General features: G+C 49.6%; 1 protein-coding gene across 3 annotated transcripts in view; it reads right to left on the bottom strand.

The window, feature by feature from the left end:
• Positions 1–20,612, bottom strand: part of SLX4IP (SLX4 interacting protein) — a 1,704,175-nt gene that overhangs the window by 48,617 nt on the left and 1,634,946 nt on the right. For all 3 annotated transcript variants that reach the window (XM_069608327.1, XM_069608325.1, XM_069608326.1), the window contains exon 7: positions 145–254. In XM_069608327.1, coding sequence (XP_069464428.1) covers positions 145–254 — 110 coding nt within the window. The remainder of the gene's footprint in view (positions 1–144; positions 255–20,612) is intronic.

The following is a 20,612-nucleotide window of genomic DNA, read 5'->3' as shown; positions in this document are numbered from 1 at the left end:
TCTCTGTTTACAATAGCATGCACGTAAATGCGATCAATCGTTTTTATCCCGATTTATTAAATACTGTAAATCACTGCACAATCATTCGTTCAAAAACGGAGTAGTGTAATGATTAAGTACAAAAAAGTAATTAGGTCTACATACATTTCTCTTAGGATGCCTTTCTGCCTTTTTGTAGCCGACGGGACGCTATCATTTCCATTTTTTGTGCATCCAACAAAATATTCAGATATCCCGCTGGAACCATTCTCATTCTGCTCCAAAAACAAAATGATCTGCATTAAAACCAAACCTAAATAACTGCTATCGAAATTAAGAGTCATTTCAATGGTCTCTCATATTAAATAAATACGGGCATCCTGTACAAGCCTGGGTCAGGGGAAAATCAGTTACAAAAAAACAGAAAAGTCCTTTTGAATATACTGTTCTAGAAGTCACACGTTGTTTCAATGCACTCACAGAGGCTATTTTTCAGTACGCCTTCAGGGGTGAATGTGTACTGATGGACACTGTACTGGCTATGTACATTTTGTATTTTGCTAATCACATAGCAGGCAATGTTGAATCATGTTGGTAATTCAAGGTCTTGTGGTATTATATTATTCTTACACTTTGTTTCGTTTTTAGCCTGGGCAATAATCATAGAAAAGACATTATTATGAGACCTCCGCAGTTGGGGCTGCTGGCAATGTGAACAGTGCAGACTATGGTACGAAGGACATGGCGATTATCATTTAGAAACTATTAGGATTTATTTGAAGTAAAGAGATATCAATTTCTATAAAAAATTTGCTTACAATAACATATGTACAGATGGCGGAAGCATTCCCATGAAGGGTGCGTATACAATAGCATAAAGATGAGAACAAGCAGTGGGCCAGGATATGAGGATGAAAAAATAATCAAGACGTATACCAGGAACAAAACAAAGAGAAACAAAATGTATTTAAGAAAACAGGCAATTTACAAAAGTAACATTAACTGAAGCGGGCAAGTGCTTAAAACTAAAGAGGAGTACTAATTAAAAATACAAAAATACATTTTTAAGCATCACTGGAGGAAATGGTGGGGTCAGAGCAGGAGTATGGCAGAACAGGCAAGGGGATTTTCCTCTTCAGCATTTAAGTGAAGTTTAAGCTGAGCTTTGAAGATATCCACAGATGGGATGGCTTTGATGGTTATGACATTGTGTTCCAGTGAAGTTGGGCGAGAGATTAAGTGCTACTCACCGGAGTGAGTAACGTACCCCAGTCCATTGTCCCTTTCCTCCATCCTGTATGGGCGTCCTTCATCGGCTGTATTGAACTGCTCAACCTCACTGCTCTTTTTTTAGGGGGAAGGATGGTGGGATGTATCAAAGAAAGGGGACTATGGACTAGAAGTACATTGGTCACTCCGGTGAGTGACACTTAATTACTCCTACGTCCTGTTCCCTTTCCTCCATCCTGTATGGGTGACTACAACTGAGGGGAGGAGAGCTTGATACTCTATGCAAAAAGATTACAGAGGACAGCCTGGCCAACTGCTGTGTCAGCCCTGGCACTGGTGTCCAGACAATAGTGCTTTCGGAAGGCAGATGGAGTGGCCCATGTCACCGCTCTGCTAATTACTTGCCACGATACGTGACGTTGGAAGGTAACAACCGCTGCCTTGGCCCTGATGGCGTGAGCGTGAATGCCCCTTAGTGCTTCTTTGCACTGAGCCTTGTATGCCTCCTGGATGGCATCCGTCACCCATCTGGCTATTGAAGCTTTGGATGCTTGCTGACCAGGCCTTTAGCCACCGAATTTGACAAATAAGGCATCCGTCTTGCGAAAGGCCTTGGTTCTGTCAAGATAGAATTTTAAAGTTCTTCTGATGTCTAAACAGTGGATAGCCTTCTCAGCGTTTTCCTTGGAGTTTGGGAAGAAAGTGGAAAGTCTAATCTCTGTTAATGTGGAAAGAGGAGACCACCTTTGGTAGGCACCTGGAGTGAGTGCGCAGCAAGACCATGTCCCGATGAAACATAGTAGAGGGCTCGGAAGCCACCAGAGCCTGAATCTCGCTAACTCTGTGAGCTGACGTAAGCCCCACTAGTAGCGCTGTTTTGAGTGTGACCAATTTGATGTCCACTGTGGCCATGGGCTCGAATGGTATGTGCACGAGTGCGCTCAGACCAATGTTAAGATCCCAGATTGGGTGCAGGTGTCTAACAGGAGGGTACAGACTGGTTAACCCTGCTTGATGCCTCTTCACTACTGGATTGGCTGAGGAGGAGGTAAACCTGTCCGAGTTCCTGTATGCGCCAATGCCAGCTAGGTATGTTCTGCAGGTGTCGACCTGGACCCCTGATCTGACTAAATACGCTGAGAAAGACACCTGGTCCAGAAAGCAGGATAGCTGGTGCACTCCGTTTCCCTTGGACCAGAAGCAGAAAATGGTTCATTTGCTCTTGTACTTCTTTCAAGTAGCCTGACTCCTGGCTCCCTGGATGATTTCTAGATTTTCTCGAGACAGCCAGAGATGTTGGAGAGTCACCTGCTCAGGTACCAGGCTGCTAGGGCCAGCCTCTTCGGACCACGGTGAAGCATCGCCCCCCCCCCCTGCTGTGCCAGGAGCAGGCCCTTGCATAGCGGGAGAAGGATCTCTTCTGGTTGGACTGAGAGCTGCTGAAGGTATGAGAACCATGACCTGGGGGCCACTGCAGCGCTACGAGGATGAGATGCAGCTGCCAGAACGGTCTGATCTTCCAAACAACCTTGTGGATGAGCGGGGTAGGAGGAAATACGTACGCCCACATCCCCAAGGGAGCCGTGCCCTGTTCCCCCCCAGGATGTGAACTGCTGACAAGTTCGGTTGCTCTCAGTCAGAAACAGGTCTGTGACCAGGTGACCCCACCTGCTGAAAATCTCTTGAAGGACTCTCTCATTCAGTTGCCACTCGTAATTGTCGGAGCTGAGTGTGTCCGCCTCGAGGTTCGATTCTCCCAGCAAATGCACTGCTGAGTTCCAGATGTCCTGCGCGATCGCCCACTCCCAGATGCTGAGGGACAGCCTGCATAGGGGCGGGGATCTGGTGCCCCACCCCTGCTTGTTTAGGTAATACAAGCAGGTAGAGTTGTCCGTCTGAATGCAAACTGCACTGCTCCCGATTTTAAAAAAAAACGTTCTTTATTGATTTTCAAATAACAAATAACCAACAGTTCCCGTACTTGTTCCACTCTGAGACCTCCCCCCTCCCTCACACACCACCCCCGCCCCCTCCGACTCACAGTATTTCCGGCCAAGGACATGCATTTATCCAACGAATTTGTTGGTATCACACCAAATGGGAAGCTGAATTACTCGTTTTAGTACTTCATCTCACCGAGCCAGTCGTACCGGGGCATCCTCACGCCCGACCCATTTTCGACATTGTGGGGTTGCCTCAGGGGACTGTGCTACCTGAGCGGCATCCGATTGGTATTGCCGAAAAGGAAGCCAATAATCAAATGGGCGACTGGTGGTTGGGAGCGCTGATGCATACCTGGTTTCCCTTAGTTCACACATAGGGCCTCATTACGACCCTGGCGGTAGAGTGATAACGGCGCCGGTAGTGCTGCCGGCGTCGTTATCACTCTACCACCACATTACGAGTTCTGCTCGCAGGGCCGCCCTGTACGCCTGGTCAGACCAGATGTGCAGAGCGGCACCCGCTAGCAGAACAGGATGCTAACAACATTCCCATTATCAACGGGACCGTTGTTAGCATCCTCCCCATTCCCATTAAGCCCTATGGGGGCTCAAATGGGAATGGGGACATACCGGGTCCAGGTGCCACGAATGGGCATTCCCGGGCCCGCAAAGGTCAGAATGGCCCGGTAATTCCCATTTATCGGGACCTGGACCCGAGTTTGGGCGTAGCCATGTCGGTAAAAACGGCATGGCTACCTCCAAACTCGTAATGAGGCCCACAGTGATACTCTTCAACCATCTTGCAAACGTGGGGGGGTTGCTCTTTCCCCGCGATCTTGCCACCAAATACCTGGCTATCCCTGAGGCCATTCCCAACGGTATCTTTTCGGTGCAGGATCCTCCTTCGATCAAGGTTCCAGTGAGAAGTCACGTGTCGGGGAGAGCATTTCGGATATTGCCCCTTCAATCTTCTCCCAGAAAGTCCTAAGGCGTGGGCACGCCCAGGCTATGTGATAAAAGTCTGCTAGTTCTAAATCACATCTATTGCAGGCGGGGGGTCTCTCTTGGAAGAACCTACGCAGTTTGAGGGGACGAATAGTACAATTGATGTATGAATTTGTAATGAATCAGTCTGCATCAACAGATTAGAGATAAATGATGGGTTTGCATACAGACAAGTTTCTATTGATCCTCACTCAGTGGTTCACCCAGCGCGACCTCCCATGTATTCTTATATGATTGTCTCTTCACCCCTCACCCACATCTAATCAGTTTATAAATGGTTGAGCCAGTTTTCTGGTGGATAGAGGCTTAATCATGTATTGTTGGGCCGGGTGAGGGGCTGGGGCCCGTGGAAAGTCGGGCCATTTGGTCTTCAGTATCCCCTGAGTCTGTAATAGAGGAGCAGAGTCACGGCGTTGTGGTCACCCCTTGATCGTAGCTCTTCCCATTACACAAAGCGCCTGCCCTGCACCAGGTCTCCCAGGGTCTGTACCCCCAGTGTTTGAAAATGCTCCAGGAAAGATCTTTCGAGTGTGAGTGGGACCCCAACTATGTAATATATCGGTAGGTCAGGGAGGTAGTAGGGAGCAGTCCCTAGCAATAGATTTACCCACTCCCAGGCTTTGCATGTCACAGCTATGGGTTGGACCTCGCCTCTCGGAACTGTACCTCTGTTGCCCCAGAACATATCTATTAGTTTGTCCGGGCTAGCGACTGCTTTCACCAACAGAGTGTGCGGGGAGTCAGGCCCAGGGGGGGGTTCCACCCTGCTATATATTGTACTTGAGCTGGCAGGTAGTCTAAATGTATATCGGCGTATTCCAAGCCACCGTGGTCGTAGGGGTCTGCGAGTGTGTCGTAAGCTATCCTGGGTTGCCCACCAGCCGACACCAGCCTTATCATCAGTTTCCTAACGCGGTCCCAGTAGCGGGCGGGGGGCCATATTGGCACATTATTAAAGATATATAGTAATTTAGGTAGTATAACCATCTTAGCTAGGGCTATACGGACGGCTTGGGAAATAGAGCGCAATATCCAAGACTCTACCTTCTGTTCTAAGGCCTCCAGCGCTTTTATATAGTTGTCCTTATGTAGTTTGTCCACTTTTGTGGAGACGATGATGCCTAGGTAGTGTATCCCCCGGGGGCACCAGCAGAAGTCGCGTCGCCGCTCACGTCGATCTGCTGCACTCCGAGGGTCAGGGGGAGGACCTCTGATTTATTCCAGTTAATTCTGAGTCCGGATAATTCTCCAAATCTGATGACTTCTTGAGTTATGGGGGTTAAGTTCTGCCTTGGGTGTTTTACATAAAGAAGAATATCGTCTGCTTATAAGGATATGGTAGTAAGATGTGTGTGTACACAAATCCCTCGGTGTGCGTGTATCCCACAAATATGGCAGGATAAGGGCTCCATTGCAAGGGCGAATAGGATCAGGGAAAAGGGACAGCCCTGGCGAGTGCCGCGCGTGGGGTAGATATACTCCGAGATCGTGCCGTTCGTGTATTTTGCTGCTCTTGGGGTCGTGTACAGTAGTCTAACCTAGCGAATATATGTTAGACCGAAATCGGATTGCCGAAGTACCTCAAAGAGAAAGGGCCACTCGAAGGAGTCGAAGGCCTTCTCGGCGTCGAAGGCCGCGATCACCATCAGCACCTCCGGATTCACGTTATGCATTAATGTTAATAGGCGTCTCAGGTTATTCTGGGTGGAACGGCCGGGGATGAATCCAGCTTGATCTGGGAGAACCAGTGCCGGCATGTGTGGAAGTAAGCGATCTGTTAGTATCTTAGCCAGAATTTTGTTGTCGGTATCAGCGATAGTGGCCTGTATGACGACAACTGTCGGGGGCTCTTTCCGGGCTTTAGACAGTCACTAACGCTGATCTAGTAGATTCCGGGAGGGTACCTCTTGACATTGCGCTTTCGTACATACCCATGAGTTAGGGAATCAGAAAGTCCACATATGCCTTGTAGAACTCTGCTGTTATTCCATCCAGGCCGGGGGCTTTGTCGCTGGGGAGTGATTTTATTGTTTTGCGAATCTCCTCTTCAGTTATCGGACATTTAGAGAGCCCTCCTGGTCCTGAGCCAGCCAGCCCAGTGCGATCTCGTCTAGATATTGGGCCTCATTACACGTTATGCGGTAAACCATGGTGCTATTAGCACCATGTTTGCCGCCGGTACCATACCGGTACCACCATGGAGAAAAGGGGAATTACCACCCCATTCCAAGGTTGGCGGGGCGGTAATTCCCCCTTTCTCCATGGCCCTTCCCCATTCCCATTTTTGCCCCATAGGGCTCAATGGGAATGGGGAAGGAGCTAATGGCCCAGGCCAGGCTTTTACTTGGGCGGTCCCCCTCCCCATATCTTGCTGCCAGTATCAGTTCACCCAGGAACCTCTCCTCCCTGGACGCCAGCTGAAGGAGCTCTTCTTTCTGTGCCCTCAGGTCTCGGTGGAGCTTGGGCATGTCCAAGGTACCCGGTTTGTTCTCCAGTTCCCGAACAGTGCCTTCCTGTACTCGCATGAGCCTACGTAGGGCTTTCCGCACCCCCCCTCTTTTGAGATACAACACCCCCTTATGTAGACTTTAAAGGCTTCCCATATCGTGCCTTGGTCAGGTACCGACCCTTCGTTAGCCTGGAAGTAGGTTGGTATGTACTGGCTTATTTCAGCTCGAAATGCTACATCCTCCAGGGCCGTGGCTCTAAACCACCACCTGAGCTGTCCGCCGGGGGGGCTTGGAGGTCTGTGATACGGCCCAAGCTGGGTGGTTGGAGAGGGCCTGGGGGAGAATGGTTGCCTTTGTTACTTTCCTGACAATGGGGGTGGTGGCTATTATGTAATCGATCCTAGATGAGCTACAGTGTACCCCGGAGAAGAACTTATACTCTCTAATGTCGGGGTGTTTCCCTCGCTATAGGTCGTGATATTTAGAGATAGAGTACCATGTTTTAGCTGCTTGAGGGAGAGTCTACTGTGAAGTTACAGATCTGTCTAGTTCCAGTGTGAGGGCCAAGTTAAAATCGCCTACCCATATAATCTCGTAGCCTGGGAACCTATGGATGTGTTTGGCATTGGTGAAAGAACTCTGGGGTGTCCGTGCTGGGTGCATATACATTTATAAGTATGACTTTTGTGCCGGGTAGCTCCCCCGCTAGTTTTATGTAACTTCCCTCCTCGTCTTTAATCTGTTCGTGTAGTCTATACTGCAGGGTACCATGGATGTATAAAGCCACCCCCCTGGAGTGCCTTGTGTAGGACAAGTAATATCTATGGATGCCCCATCCCGCTAGCGCGGTGAAGAGGGGTGCCTCAGATCAGGTCTGTCTCTTGTAGACAAAATATATTTACTCTGTGGTTTCTGCTATAGTTTGCAATCAGGCAGGATTTCTTCTGGTTGGTAAGGCCCCTCACGTTTCAAGACATTATCGAAAGAGTCCCCCTAGCTTCTCTCTTACTGTGGGTGTAGCCATATTACTTGTGGTGGTTCGGCGGTCGGTGTTGTTGTTTGAAATGTATGCTCATGTAATGTGATATCAGTTCTGGCAGAGCATGCTTGACCTTTGTAGTAAGTGCGAGTCGTCAATCCCCTTCTAGTAATCTTAACAACTATTGACATTGGACAAACCAGCCAATGTCGTGTCACCCCCCTGTACCCACCCACACCAGAAACAATAAGCTACCGGCCCCCGATCCCTCCCCCTGTCCCTAACTTCCTCCCATTAACGTAACATAACGTAACAATCCCGCAGTTAAGGGCGGCTAATTCTCTCCAAATGTCTGCGGCCGCTTTGTATCATTCCTGTGCTCGATCCATGGTCCCCGGAGCCACCATCGTACATTAGTCGGGGTCGTGTAGCAAAGATAATCTCCATATTGTGGTTGTTCAGAGGTGATGTGGACAGCGTCTTGGGGAACCCCCAGGATCTAGGAGGTTCGTTGCAAAGCGATCTGCAGCTTCCGGAGAGGTAAAAAAACCAGTAGTCCCATTGGCCCTCATTACAACTCAGGCGGTGGACTATGGTGCTATTAGCACCATGGTCCATGCCGGATTCTGCCATGGTGGATGGCGGAATTACCGCCCCATTCCAAGGTGAGTGGGGCGGTAATTCCCCATTCACCATTTGCCCTTCCCCATTCCCATTTTTGCCCCATAGGGCATAATGGGGATGGGGAAGGCGCTAATTACGGCACCGTAAATTACGGTGCTGTAATTAGCACCAAGGTCACTTAGCGCCTTGGACTTTAACGCCTGCAAAAAGCAGGCGTTAAAGTGTGAATCAGACGTTAAGGGTTAACGGCGCCGACGACGCTGTTAAACCCTTAACGCCTGACTTGTAATGAGGGCCATTGTGTTGAACTCAAAGGTTGGCTGGGTACAGCATTGTATATTGAATACCTTTTCTGCACAGGGTGTTCTTGGCAGTTTGGAACATTTTACGCTGGTCCTGAACCGTGAGGCTGAAGTCCAGGAACAATCGGATAATGGAGGATCCCCATCGTAGTTCCCCCTTCTCTCTGGCAGAGCGGAGAATAATGTCACGGTCCCTGTAGCTGAAGATCTTGGCTATGATCTGGCACTCAGGGGTGCCTCGGGTGGTTTTGCGGCTAGCGGTCGGTGTGCCCGTTCCACCATAAACATTGAGGTAAGCAGAGGGTTGCCTAGGATTTCCACCAGTAGAGTCTCTGTGAACTTCTCCACATTGTCGATCGAGGTTGACTCCGGTATGCCTAGGATCCGAATGTTATTCCGTCTGGATCGCCCTTCCAGGTCTTCATTTTGGGCCATTACTTTCTTAACGGCTTGATGCAGGTCAGACATTTCCCGTTGCAGAATGGCCACTTTGTCCTCGCCATCTCTTATCCGATGTTCGGCTTCTGACATGCGTCCGCATAACTTGTCGATTTGTATGGCTGAGATGTTCACCTTGCATGTCAGGGCATCTATCTTTGCCCCCAGGTTATCAGTGTTGCTCTTTAGAGGTAACAAAGTTTGGTTCAGGGCTGCTTCATCTATCTGGGACGGTGGTTGGCTTAGGACTGGAGACAGCGGCAGTGAGGCTGATCTGCTCGTGCAAATTGGTCCATCTTGGCCTGTTTCTTGGGGTTGACCATGGTAGAGCTGTCTGCAGGATAATCCATCTCGGGGGCGCTGCCGTTCGTGCCCAGGGACACTCAGTGCAGTGATAGTGTACAGCAGTACGGCGTGCTGTGCAGGATGATTACAGCTGGTCTATCCCTATGGGTCGGGGTCTTGGGTCTTTCGTTCTTCTGCCACTATTCAATTGCCCAGTGTGTTGCTTCTCCAAGCTGTGTTTTCTTTTGAACTTATGTGCCTTGTCGCAAGTTTATATGAGTGCCAGTTAATAACTGCCTGTTGTAGCAGGATTATTCCGCTAATTGCGCTGTCTTAAATGGGCAGGGCCTGTGGGATGTTTTTACCCATGCATCCGAGCCCTACCACAAAAACTGTGCAGTACTGGCATTGAAAACATCATGATGACCAGAGCTTCCCAGAAAATGCCCAGGGAAATGCATGAAGAATAGGCTGCCACCCATTTTTGCCGATGTTATGGGCACAGAAGGGCACTGCCCAAAACCACCATTGGACTACCCACACAGTAGCCTGAAACCATTGGGAATGGCAATGCTGATTGCCAAAAGCAACCTAGAACTGTGGGGAATTCATTTTCTTAAATCACAAAAATGGTTGCATTACCAGTACTCACCACTATCAGAAAGCCGGCGTTTTAAAACCACCAGACTTTTGTGTAAAACTGAATAAATGAACCCAAAGCAGGCCAAAGAAAGACTTACTGAGAGGTGGATACAATGTAAAGTTATATTCTGAAGTGACTTGAATGTTCATAACAAGACTGGCTGAGCTCTGCAGGTCTGCAGCAGCCTAACTGAAACTGGATTTAAAACTACCAAAAATCGAAAATGTTTAAATTAACTGAGTGACCTACTTTTGAGTGTCACATAGTTTGTCACTGTTGAAATGTCATAGTTTTGAACTTAGAATCAGCATTCTAGCTGCATATGTAAAAATTGTCTTGACTTAAACCGGGGAACAAAAAGTGACATTTTATCTGAAACCTGGCTTAATGAAACTGAATTCTGCCCACCAGCTACCCCCGACAGGAGTTGAGACTTGCACAACAGCTGTGTTCCCAGGCCTAGCTGCCTTTTGCTGTTCCCACCAAAAGGGATATGACACTTCTCTGATTGAATTACCTGGGCTCTGCAGGAAATTGAACAAAGCCCTGTCCTGACTCAGGCAAATGTTTTATTATGGGGGGTCGTAAAAGTGGCTTCCTCCTGGAAGGAAAGGGGAGGAGCACTGCCTGTGAGAGCAAGCTGGCTTGGCAGAACTGGAAAAACCAGAAATTCAACCTTGTGCTGGGGGAATCCACACCCCTTTGGGGCCAGAACATAAATCTAAAAAGATGGAACATTCATAGAGCAGACTTGTGAAAATTTTATAAGTGATATCATTATTCTTGTGATTTTTCTGTGCACATTTGAAGACGTGTTACGACCCGGTGGTATGTTCAGGGGGGTTTTTAGCGGAAAAGAGGATATTACTCTAAATGTATGTATGTTAAAAATCTGACACTCCACCACCTAATGACCACATGCTTTGCGAACATTTGTGTAAATGCGGGGACAAATCCAATATTGGTAACCCGACCAAAAAGTGAAATATGTTGCCATTTTTGAACCCAAGCTCCTAGAAACGACAGAATTGGAACAGAGGCTATCATCAGTAAATGCATGATGTGTGTATGCAATGCCAAACAACTGTCTATCGGGGAAGTATGTATTCGGATCAGATATAGATTGTGTGTAAAGTTGACAGGGGTGGGTTCTCTGTATCATAAACAGACCTCATCATGATGACACTTCATTTCATTCCCCCAATCAAGGGGAAGAGGAGGAAGTGGCCAATGACAAGTGGAGAGGGGTAGGGCCTAGAAAGCTAGCCTCTCCACCCACTTTCAAAACACATAAAAGCAGACAGTCAGGACAGATAGAGACATGCTATTCCATCTGCTGCGGGACGCTCTGCCGGGAAAATCCATCCTCCATCAACCTCCAGAGAGCCAACACAGAGACTCCAATCTATCCACCTTCAGAGACCAAGACTTTACTTCAGAATTTGTAGCAGAGAGGTCAACTACAAGCTAAATCCCTCTTTAGCAGGCCTCAAATCATTGCCACTATTCACAGCCAGGCGAGCTGTTTGAATTCTTTGCAAGAACTCTTGCCATTTGCCAGAAAGCAGTGTTGTATCCAGAGAAAGCTGTGCAGAAAGATCCAGAAGCAGTGCTGTACCCAGAGAAAGCAGAGCAGTATCCAGAACCAGAGGCCAGAGATCCAGAGCTGACCCAGACCGCTGTTCGCAGAACCAGAGAGCTGAACTGGAGTCCAGTCCAAAACCTGTTGACCAGATCCGTGGCGAGGCCTATTTCTAAATATAGTGTGAGTACCTAGCAGAACTGTGCAGAACCAATCTCTTAGTTAAAATAATATAATCCAAACTATTTTAATCTAAGTAGAACTGCCTCCTAGTTGTCACCTGTCATTTGCAAAGCTGTCACCTGTCATTTTCTACCTGCAAGCTGTAACCTGTCGCTTTGAACTTTTAAAATTTCAAATCCGAAAAACTACCTTTATTTAATCGTTTGTATCTCTGGAACCGTTTGGGCTAGGAACTTGGTTTAACTTTCCTCTGAAAGCTTAGAATCTCACCTTTTCAACAGGCCTACTCCTCATACTTTTGCCGTAATCACGATTCTCGCACTCGCGAATTTTACCGCGATTTGCGATTTGGTTAAAAATCCAGCCACGTGTGAAAACAGCAGCTTCCTTGCTTTCCTTGCTAAAAATGTGTTTGCCTCTTAAGAACCATCCCTGAATCATTGCTAGAGTGAGCCTGGACTAATATTAACTAGATACCACTCACCCTGAACCTCTAGAGGGAATTAAAAGCATTTTAGCATATTTTTCACTTAATTGTCACCATATTCAAAGCATTTTGCCTGTGTTTCAAAACTCCTATCTGTTGTATAAGCTGCTGGGGGGAATCGAACTGAATTCTATTTGATTGCATTCCTAAGAACTGTGTCATCTTCATCTCCTTACAGTGCATAAAAGGGGGGGGGGTGAATTGTCCAAGAAAGTGATTACATTGTCTTTTGCTGAAATCCTATCAAGTTAATTTCTGTACTGCATTTCATTCCACATTGCATCCATTTGAAACCATAAAAGTATTGTTGCTATCGTATCCATCCTATAACCACTCATCATTGATTATAAAGAAGTGTGCTAGTGCCGGACTATCCATTATTGATTACTGCTCAGATTAAGTGTGCGATTCAATTATTAATTTATTATAAAGTGTGATATATATATATGATTTAAATTATCAAATAAACCGTTTAAACTTGCAAAACAGAACTACTTCGTGGCTCAGTGGGATTCCAAGAGAGGGGTGTTATATAGGGGTAGTCATCCAGAACGCATGAACTGGACGTAAAGATATATCCATAAGGGTTTCCATTCAGTATCCCAGACTAGGCATTGACTTAGCTGTAGTGTTGAATTGAATCCTCTTACAGGCCCAGTCCCCTATACCCTAGGTTGGGGCTCGACTATGCCGCACTTGCCGCCACCCTGGGTACTACTTGGTTGTAATCTGATGATGGAGTAGGAGGGGAGGATCCCTCGGCCTGGGTGCGGTCGATAGCCTTACTCGACTAAGGTGCGCTGGGCAGGCTGGGGCATCCCCTATGCTTGTGGTTCCCCAGGTGTCTCCTCACCTGTTGCGTAGTCTCGTTAGAGAAAGTCGTGCAGCAGATTCAGGGGAGGCCCTATGGGTCCATCCCCGCTGATTAGGTTGCAGCCCCACTCGCTCAGTGTCCCCTGTTTCAGGGGCAGGACCCTCACCAGGTCAGCTTTACGTTGTCCTTCGATTATGCAGGGGCCTGTAAGAATTGCTTGGGAGATCTGGAAAGTAGGGATTGAGTTACGGCAGTGACTGGGTCTTGGTTGCCTGGTTGTCCGGTGCTTTCCCCGGTCTGCATTTTGTAGCTCTGAGGAAGTAGTCATGTACACTTTGGACTCAGTATTGGAGGCATTTCTCTGCACCCATTTTGTACTGGAATGCGTTTCTTATGTTCTGGGTTGATTGGAGTTTGTGGCGGGTGTTACCCGTTTAGCACTCGTGGCCCTCCTCATCGCTGTGTGTAGCCATGCTGTGAAGCCCTTCCCAGTCGCCGCCGGCTCCGGTATGTTTAGCAGGCGTGTTTCCACCTAGGATGCGGTGCACAGTGCGCGGGATCACCCCAGGGCACAGTGGCACAGGAGTTGTGCAGTTTTGTCCAGGTGGTTCCCACCAAACGGAGTAAAAAGCTGTTTGCAGGCGTACTTAGACTCCAGGTGTAATGTGGGTGTTCTCGATGGCTGCGTCCCCAAAGTAGGGATGTGGATTCAGCCGCAGTTGAATGCTGCACTGCGGTCGCCGGGAGGTTGCTCCATTCCCCGACTATCCCGCAGATCACATTTCGTGGACTGCCTACTGCAGGGTGTGGGTCGCCTCGTATGGGTCACGTAGGCTGGTGCGGCTTCCGGCGAGTTCTAGGAGGCGCTCCGCCTGTGTTCCCACTCCGGGATGACGTTGCCGGGGCCCTGAAGAGACACCAGCGCACCTGGGTACGGACTGGAGAGCCCAGGCTTGGGGGGGTTTATGGCGGGTGTTGTCCGCTTTATCCGAGAGGCTCTCACCCCCAGAGGGTGCAAACATACTGCAATGCCTTTCCTGGACGCCAACGGCTCCGGTGTGTGCAGTGGGCATATCTCCACCTCAGGATGCCGTGGGCAGTGTGCAGGCTCTCCTCTGAGTTTGGAGGCACAGGGGATATGCGTCGTAGTCCAGATGGTTCCCACCATACAAAGTGGAGAGCTCTTTGCGATCACACTTGGAGGCCAGGTGTAATGCGGTTGTACTCGGCGGTTGCGTCCCTGTTGTGGGGATCTGGTTTCAGCCGCGTTTCAATGCTGCAATGTGGCCCACTGTTGGGGTGGTGCAAGTGGATTGTCCCAAACACTCGCCGGAAGGATGATCCATCCCATGGTGATCTCGAAGGTTGCGTGTCGTGACCTGTCTGCAGCAAGGTCTCCCTCTGATGTATGGAGCACCGCGCATGGAATGTGTAGGTTGATTTCACTCCAGGCGGGATCCGGAGTGACTCCGCCCGGATCCGGAGTGACTCCGCCCGAGCTCCGGTTCTTTGATGTTGTTGCCGGGGCACTAAGTAGACAGCAGTGCCTCAAGAAGCGGCCCAAGGAGTCGCCCCTTAGTTTGCTTTTCCTGCCAAGGATCAAGGCTCCCGTTGGCACAGACAGTCGTCGTGGTGGGGCTTAGCCACAGATCACAACTTGAACTCAGGCGCTGTGAGGCCACCCCTCCCCTGTCTCATCCTCAGGGGCCACGATGAGGCCGTCGCGGGACAGCGCCCCGTTTAGCTCACGGTGTGCTCGGTCGGGAGTGATGATTGACTCAAAAGCTGCCCCTAAGTTTCATACTTATGCATACTGGCTCCGGAGGGTGAACGGGGCCGCAGAGTGAAGGATTTTGTTAAGGATTACGACGCTGTCGCCGGATCCTCTCAGGCAGTGGCCATTGTGTAAGCCACACAACAGCACCCCCTGCACTGCTCCTGATTAATAGGAGGAATTCCTTGAGTGCGAGCCAAATGGTCATCATTTCCAGCTAGTTGAAGTAGTTTTGTTGGTCGGTCTTGGACCAGAGACTGTGTACTGAATGTGTCCCCAGGGTAGCACCCCATCCTTGGAGAGAGAACTCTGTAGTCATAGTATGATCCATAGGAGGTGGGCTGAATGTTCTGCTCAGACCCCTCTCGAAGGTTAGCCTCCCTCCATCGGGTTCACTACAGCTTTTTCCAAATGATCTCAACTGTTGCACTCAAGAGTTTGAATGTCTTTTTATACAATTCACTGTGGACTTCCCTGTGTCTGGTAAACTCGTATCAACTCAATGTTTCTTTTGCTTTCTCACTTTTTTGGATTTATCTACCTTGGCTTCCCAACGGTTTGTCGGTCAAAGACCTTCGACTGTACAGAGGATTTTGCTAGACCCCTGTATGACCAGCTGGTTCTCCCTTAATTAAAAGATGGTGTTCCCACACATTAACTGCGCCACACTCAATTGATTTGTTGCCAAGTTATTTGTATTCAAGAAAAACAGAGGTGAAACAAATTATGTGGTGCCCTTGGGTTTACACATGTTTCGGCTGCTCACAAGCCTTTTTCAAAACAAAATAGGGCTTATATTCTTGTCCCATGTTCTAATCATCATGGACGTGTTCATTATTGGCATGTGTCAAGTAGACCCACCATATAGACAATCACGGGTTAAATCCCACCTATTCATGTGAATGCTGTGGTCCTCGCGCGTCGGCTGTGCAGGTTAGAAAAAGTGAGATCAACCTGAGTCTCTCGAGTAAGCACCCACGTGGTTTCAGACCCGTCTGCAGCTGGTTTTCCCTTAATGTTAACAGTTCTTTCAACTTCCCTTATTTTGCCACACTGCGACTTTCATTCAACAAAGTTCGGTTTCTTATTGGCTCTACCCTCGACTCACCGGCTCTGATGAACCACTTGGCTTTCTTGTATCTGAAGTCATGGTCGGTACCACGGTAGCAGGCATCTCTCTCTGTCCTACTTATCAGTGAAGACATTCTCCTTGTACCGTTGACATCTGCTGCAACAGACGCTGGCTATTGTTTGCAGTCTTACGATTCCTTGTGCGGAGGCTTTACGGGTCTGGGAAGGAAAAGGCAAGGTCGCTTCTCTCCTCGCCACCCTCTCGATTCTCGCCGCCTTCTCCTCCTTTTGAACTGCAGTGTTTCGATACCTGTTTCATCGTGCGGTCTGGCTGTTGGTGTATCTAAAACAGCTTTTACCTTCTCATGTTTGGGTTGAATCTTCCATTTTCCCACTTAGAAGGCAAGGTATTTTACGGCTGACCGGGCCAGTCTGCACTAAGCTGGATTAGCAGTTAGGCCAGCGTTTCTGGGAACTTTCATGATGGTATAAAGATGGAAAAGATGGCCCTCCCAAGTCTTACTTTAAATGACTATATCGTCAATATAAGCTGCACAGAAATCGGAATAAGATTGTAGGATTTGATCCAAGAGGCGTTGAGAAGTGGCATGTGCCCCGTGTAAGCCAAAAGGAAGGACTTTTAATTCAAACAGTCCTAGAGGAGTTGAAAACGCGTTTTTTTTTCCTTTTCTGGCCCATATACAGGAACTTGCCAAAACCCTTTTGTTAGATCTAGGGTAGATAGATAGGTGGCTGCTTCGAGTATATCAATTAGGTCATCGATGCATGGCATGCGATAGGCATCGAAGTACGAAATAGCATTTACTTGACGGAAGTCTATGCAGAATCGCCAGGAACGGTCAGGTTTAGTAACCAACACCATAGGAGAGGACCAAGGGCTTGAAGAAGGCTCGATAATATTGGCTTTTGACGTTTTGTTGACTTCCTCAATCACTATCTGTTTACGGGCTTCTGGAAGTCTGTAAGGTTTTAAATGTACAACTTTATCTTTAGGTGTTCTAATATAGTGGTGAGTGCGTTTTACTCTTCCTGGTTTTTCTGAGAATATATCGGGAAACAAGTCCACTACATCTTTTAGGTCTTCTTGTTGTTGGACAGATAAGGAATTAAATCAAAGTTATCTATCTGGGGGACGTGGCCAAGAGCGCCATCGATGTTGTCGCTCTTTTAACGGCCTCCGTGGGGAGCCCGCTGCCGTGCAAGAAATCAGAAGGTCCCTGTATCCTAAACCGTCGGATATCTTGGCTGCTGAACCCGGAACGCTCCAAGCACAGCTAGTGCTAAAATATGTTACCGCTGCTCCTCCTGAGCCGCTGAACTGGTGACGGAAACAATGGCCCGCTGGCATCGGTGACTCCAAGATGGCGGATGGGCGCCTTGGCGGGGAGAGGAGGAGCAGAGAGGACGCGGAGGACGAGTGAGGGGCGGTGACCCCAGGACCCAGCAACACCACGGAGCACTCCCAGTCGCAAAACTGGAGTGGCTCTGGTGCCCCCGGACAGCGGACATGGGACTCGTGGAGGCGCTGCCCCCGCCCGCTGCATGGTGAGCGACAACAACTGAGCGTGGCGGCCCAGCGTGACGCACCCTGAGGGTGGGCTGCCCGGCTCCCCACTTGCCTGCCTGCCTGCCTGCCGCCCGCCCCGCCTGACATCCTCCAGACTGCTGCACCTGGGGCTCTGTGGCTCCCGATCCTTGCACAGGGTGGCCGGATCCATACGCGGGGCCGGCCCACCTCAATCCATGGACTCGCTCTGGTTGGCGGCGGCAGCGGCTCACGGGCTTTGGGTCTGGACTCCATCCAGCACGGCCCAGCTCGTCGCTCCGTCACGCACCTCTCCTGTGGCCGTGGGGAGCACGTAGCTCCATGCTCCAAGCCCCAATGAAAGCCCGGTGAAGAATGGAGATGACAGCTAGTAAGGACCAGTGAACACTGCGAGAGCCTAGTGAAAGCCCCACTTGGGATCTCCCTGCCTCCCTGCCTGAGGCCCGGGCCTGTCTGCACCCTGGACTCCTGTGGGGCGAACATCCCAAGCTTAGTGTAAGGCCAGCAGCCCCCCCTGCAAAACTGACCCTTCTGGGTCCTATGCACTTCCCATCTATTCCTGGGGCGCCCAGGCCCACTCAGCAACTCATCGCCCCCCTGTGCCGAGGTGCCATCGATTGACCGTCTGGCGCCGGACAGGGATAGCCCTTTCCTATCGCCTTCATCGCCCTTGGGAGAGGAACACAACCCTCGAGCCCTGGTGAGGGTGAGTGGGGGCCCCATGGGGCCTGTAACACAACACATAAGCGTCCCCGCAGGAGCGCCCTGTCCTGGCTGGAGGGCGCTGAGGTGCCGATCTACTCCAGGCTCTACAACCTCATCAAGCCGCCTGAGGCACCCAACATCACCCTAGGGGCGCCCCGGGCCACTCAGCGACAGTGCTCCCCTCCCCCCGCTGTGGACATTCCCGGTCGCTTTAAAACCCCAGAAGAGGGGATCTCCCCCCCCCCACCTCCTTTGCCTCAGGGACCCAAATACAGCCCTCTGGAATCCCAGCGTCTACAAGCAGGATACCCTGGAACTCCCGCTGACCCACTACAGCCCACAGTATATGGGGAACCTCTCCTTTACCCTTAAAAACACGGGTGGGCCCCTCGCCTGCTCACACTTAACTCCAGCTCATAAATCGTCGGGCTCCCAGGGATACCACTCCTGGGGCGCCCGGCCCACCCAGCGACTCCCCGTTCCCCGTTGCCCTACCCAGAGTAGGAACACCATGTCTAAGCAACTTAAACCCATGAAGAATACAGATATTGCTACTATGCTGTTGGCGACAGATATTGCCACTATGCTTTTGGGGAAGAAACAAGACCCTCCCACTTCCATACCACAGGCGGTCCAGGAAGGCAAAGAGACCCTCGCAACCAGAAGCGACCTATTAGCCTTTATGGCCGACATCAAAGCTGAATTTAGGTCCTGCATGACCGAGCTCTCAACGAAACTAGAACATACAGACCATAGAGTAACAGAGGCAGAACAAAGGTTGGGGGAGGTTGAGGACCAGGCTCAAGATCATACCACAGCTATAGACGGAATCCAACACTTTATCAGGGCCCTACAGGGCAGATGTGAAATCCTGGAATTCAAACAGGAGGACCTTGAAAATCGAGCCAGGTGCAACAACCTAGGAATTTGAGGCATTCCTGACTCGGTCCTGGATCAAAATCTGAGGGAATATGTTGGGGATCTCTTCCAGGGCCTACTCCCAGACTTGGACAAGGCCCAACTCCTATTAGACCGCACCCACAGGCTACACCCATGCCGCGGAGTGGAATCAGACTCTCCTCCCGATGTCATCACCAGAGTGCACTTTTTTACCACCAAGGAGGCCATTTCATCTATCTCACGCTCCGGGGACGGAGTAACCTTTCAGGGCTCCCCACTCCAAATCTATCAAGTCCTTTCCCTCATCACACTGCAAAAAAGAAGAGCTCTACGACCACTGGCTCTCTTCCTCCAGGCCCAACAGGTCCGCTACAGATGGCTCTTCCCAACAGCGTTACAATTCACCTATAAAGGAACCCTACGAAGAATCAGCCACCTAGAGGATGCCGCACAAATAATGAGTCCACTCTCACCCGGGACTGCCTCACCAGGGGCCGCCGACACTGCCACAGGTGGGGATCTTGTGCCCCGCCAAAAGAAAAGCGCAATACATGGACAAGGGTCCCAAGAAACAGAAGGAGAAAGTGACCGCTGAATCGCCACAGAAGAACCATCTTACGTCCGCGGCAGCGGGCCCCCCCCCCGGCTCCTGCCCACTTCCGAGGTATGTTACACCTACAAATCCTTGGAAGGCCAGTTATAGCCTGGTCACAAGTTCCAGCCATGTTGGCTGACCCTAGTTACCTGGCCCAGTTGGCCTGGGGTGAGGCCGGCCCTACAAACCCGGCTCCACTGTTAGTTAACACCCTGTTAGGCAGAAACCTGTGCAGTTCCCTTAAGGACCGCTGCAAAAGGCTTAAGACTACAGTTGGCAGTAAACCCAATTGGTAGCAGTCTACACCACCCAGATTTACCTGGTAGCTGTGGCTGAGCAGCCAGACTTCCCTCAAGAAGAGTTAGACAGTATATAGAGTATACAAGATAGGTACCAAAATACAGTAGCACAAGCAAACACTGACCAGAGCTTTTGGTATCAAGTATATAATTATTTATTTAAAGACACACTTAGAAACACTTTAGCACTATTATTATAAGCAAGTTCAAAAACACAATCACTATTAATATATATACATCCCTTATTCCTTATTAGACAAGTCTTAGATAACACCGCTTATTTCCAGACAGAGGTGAGTGCTTAACTAAAGATGGCACTGCAATAAGTTAAGAAAAAGGGAGGGAAAAGGCAGGAATTAGAAACAGCACACAACACAATACTTTAGAAGCACTCAGCAAGGCAGGAAAGTCAAAGTCTACTTGTGAGCAAAAAATTCAGAGGCCAGGCTCCCTCTTGGAGAGAGTAGAACACCAATGCGCCCAAGATCACACAGTTTAAAAGGCTTGGAAAGTCTTGCAGAGAGTTTAAAAAGGAATCAGTTCAGCTCAGAAAAGTTCAGTTAGCCAGGCTAGGGCCAACCCAAGTGGTAAGTTGAGGATTTACGAGACACCCCACACAGACCGTTGCGAGGGAGGCCAGGCAGACACAGTACCTTGAAAGTGGAGAGAATCCTCCAGCGGGGTCAGTTGTTCCTGGCACTGGATGCAAGTCGCGGCGTCGTCCAGAGGAAGAGAAGATCTCGACGTGGAGGAAAGC

The sequence above is a fragment of the Ambystoma mexicanum genome, chromosome 4q (genome assembly GCF_040938575.1).
Source record: "Ambystoma mexicanum isolate Mex_15411 chromosome 4q, UKY_AmexF1_1, whole genome shotgun sequence".
Lineage (NCBI taxonomy): Eukaryota > Metazoa > Chordata > Amphibia > Caudata > Ambystomatidae > Ambystoma > Ambystoma mexicanum.
Note: the sequence above shows the minus strand (reverse complement) of the source record. Positions and strands in the feature narration are given on the sequence as shown.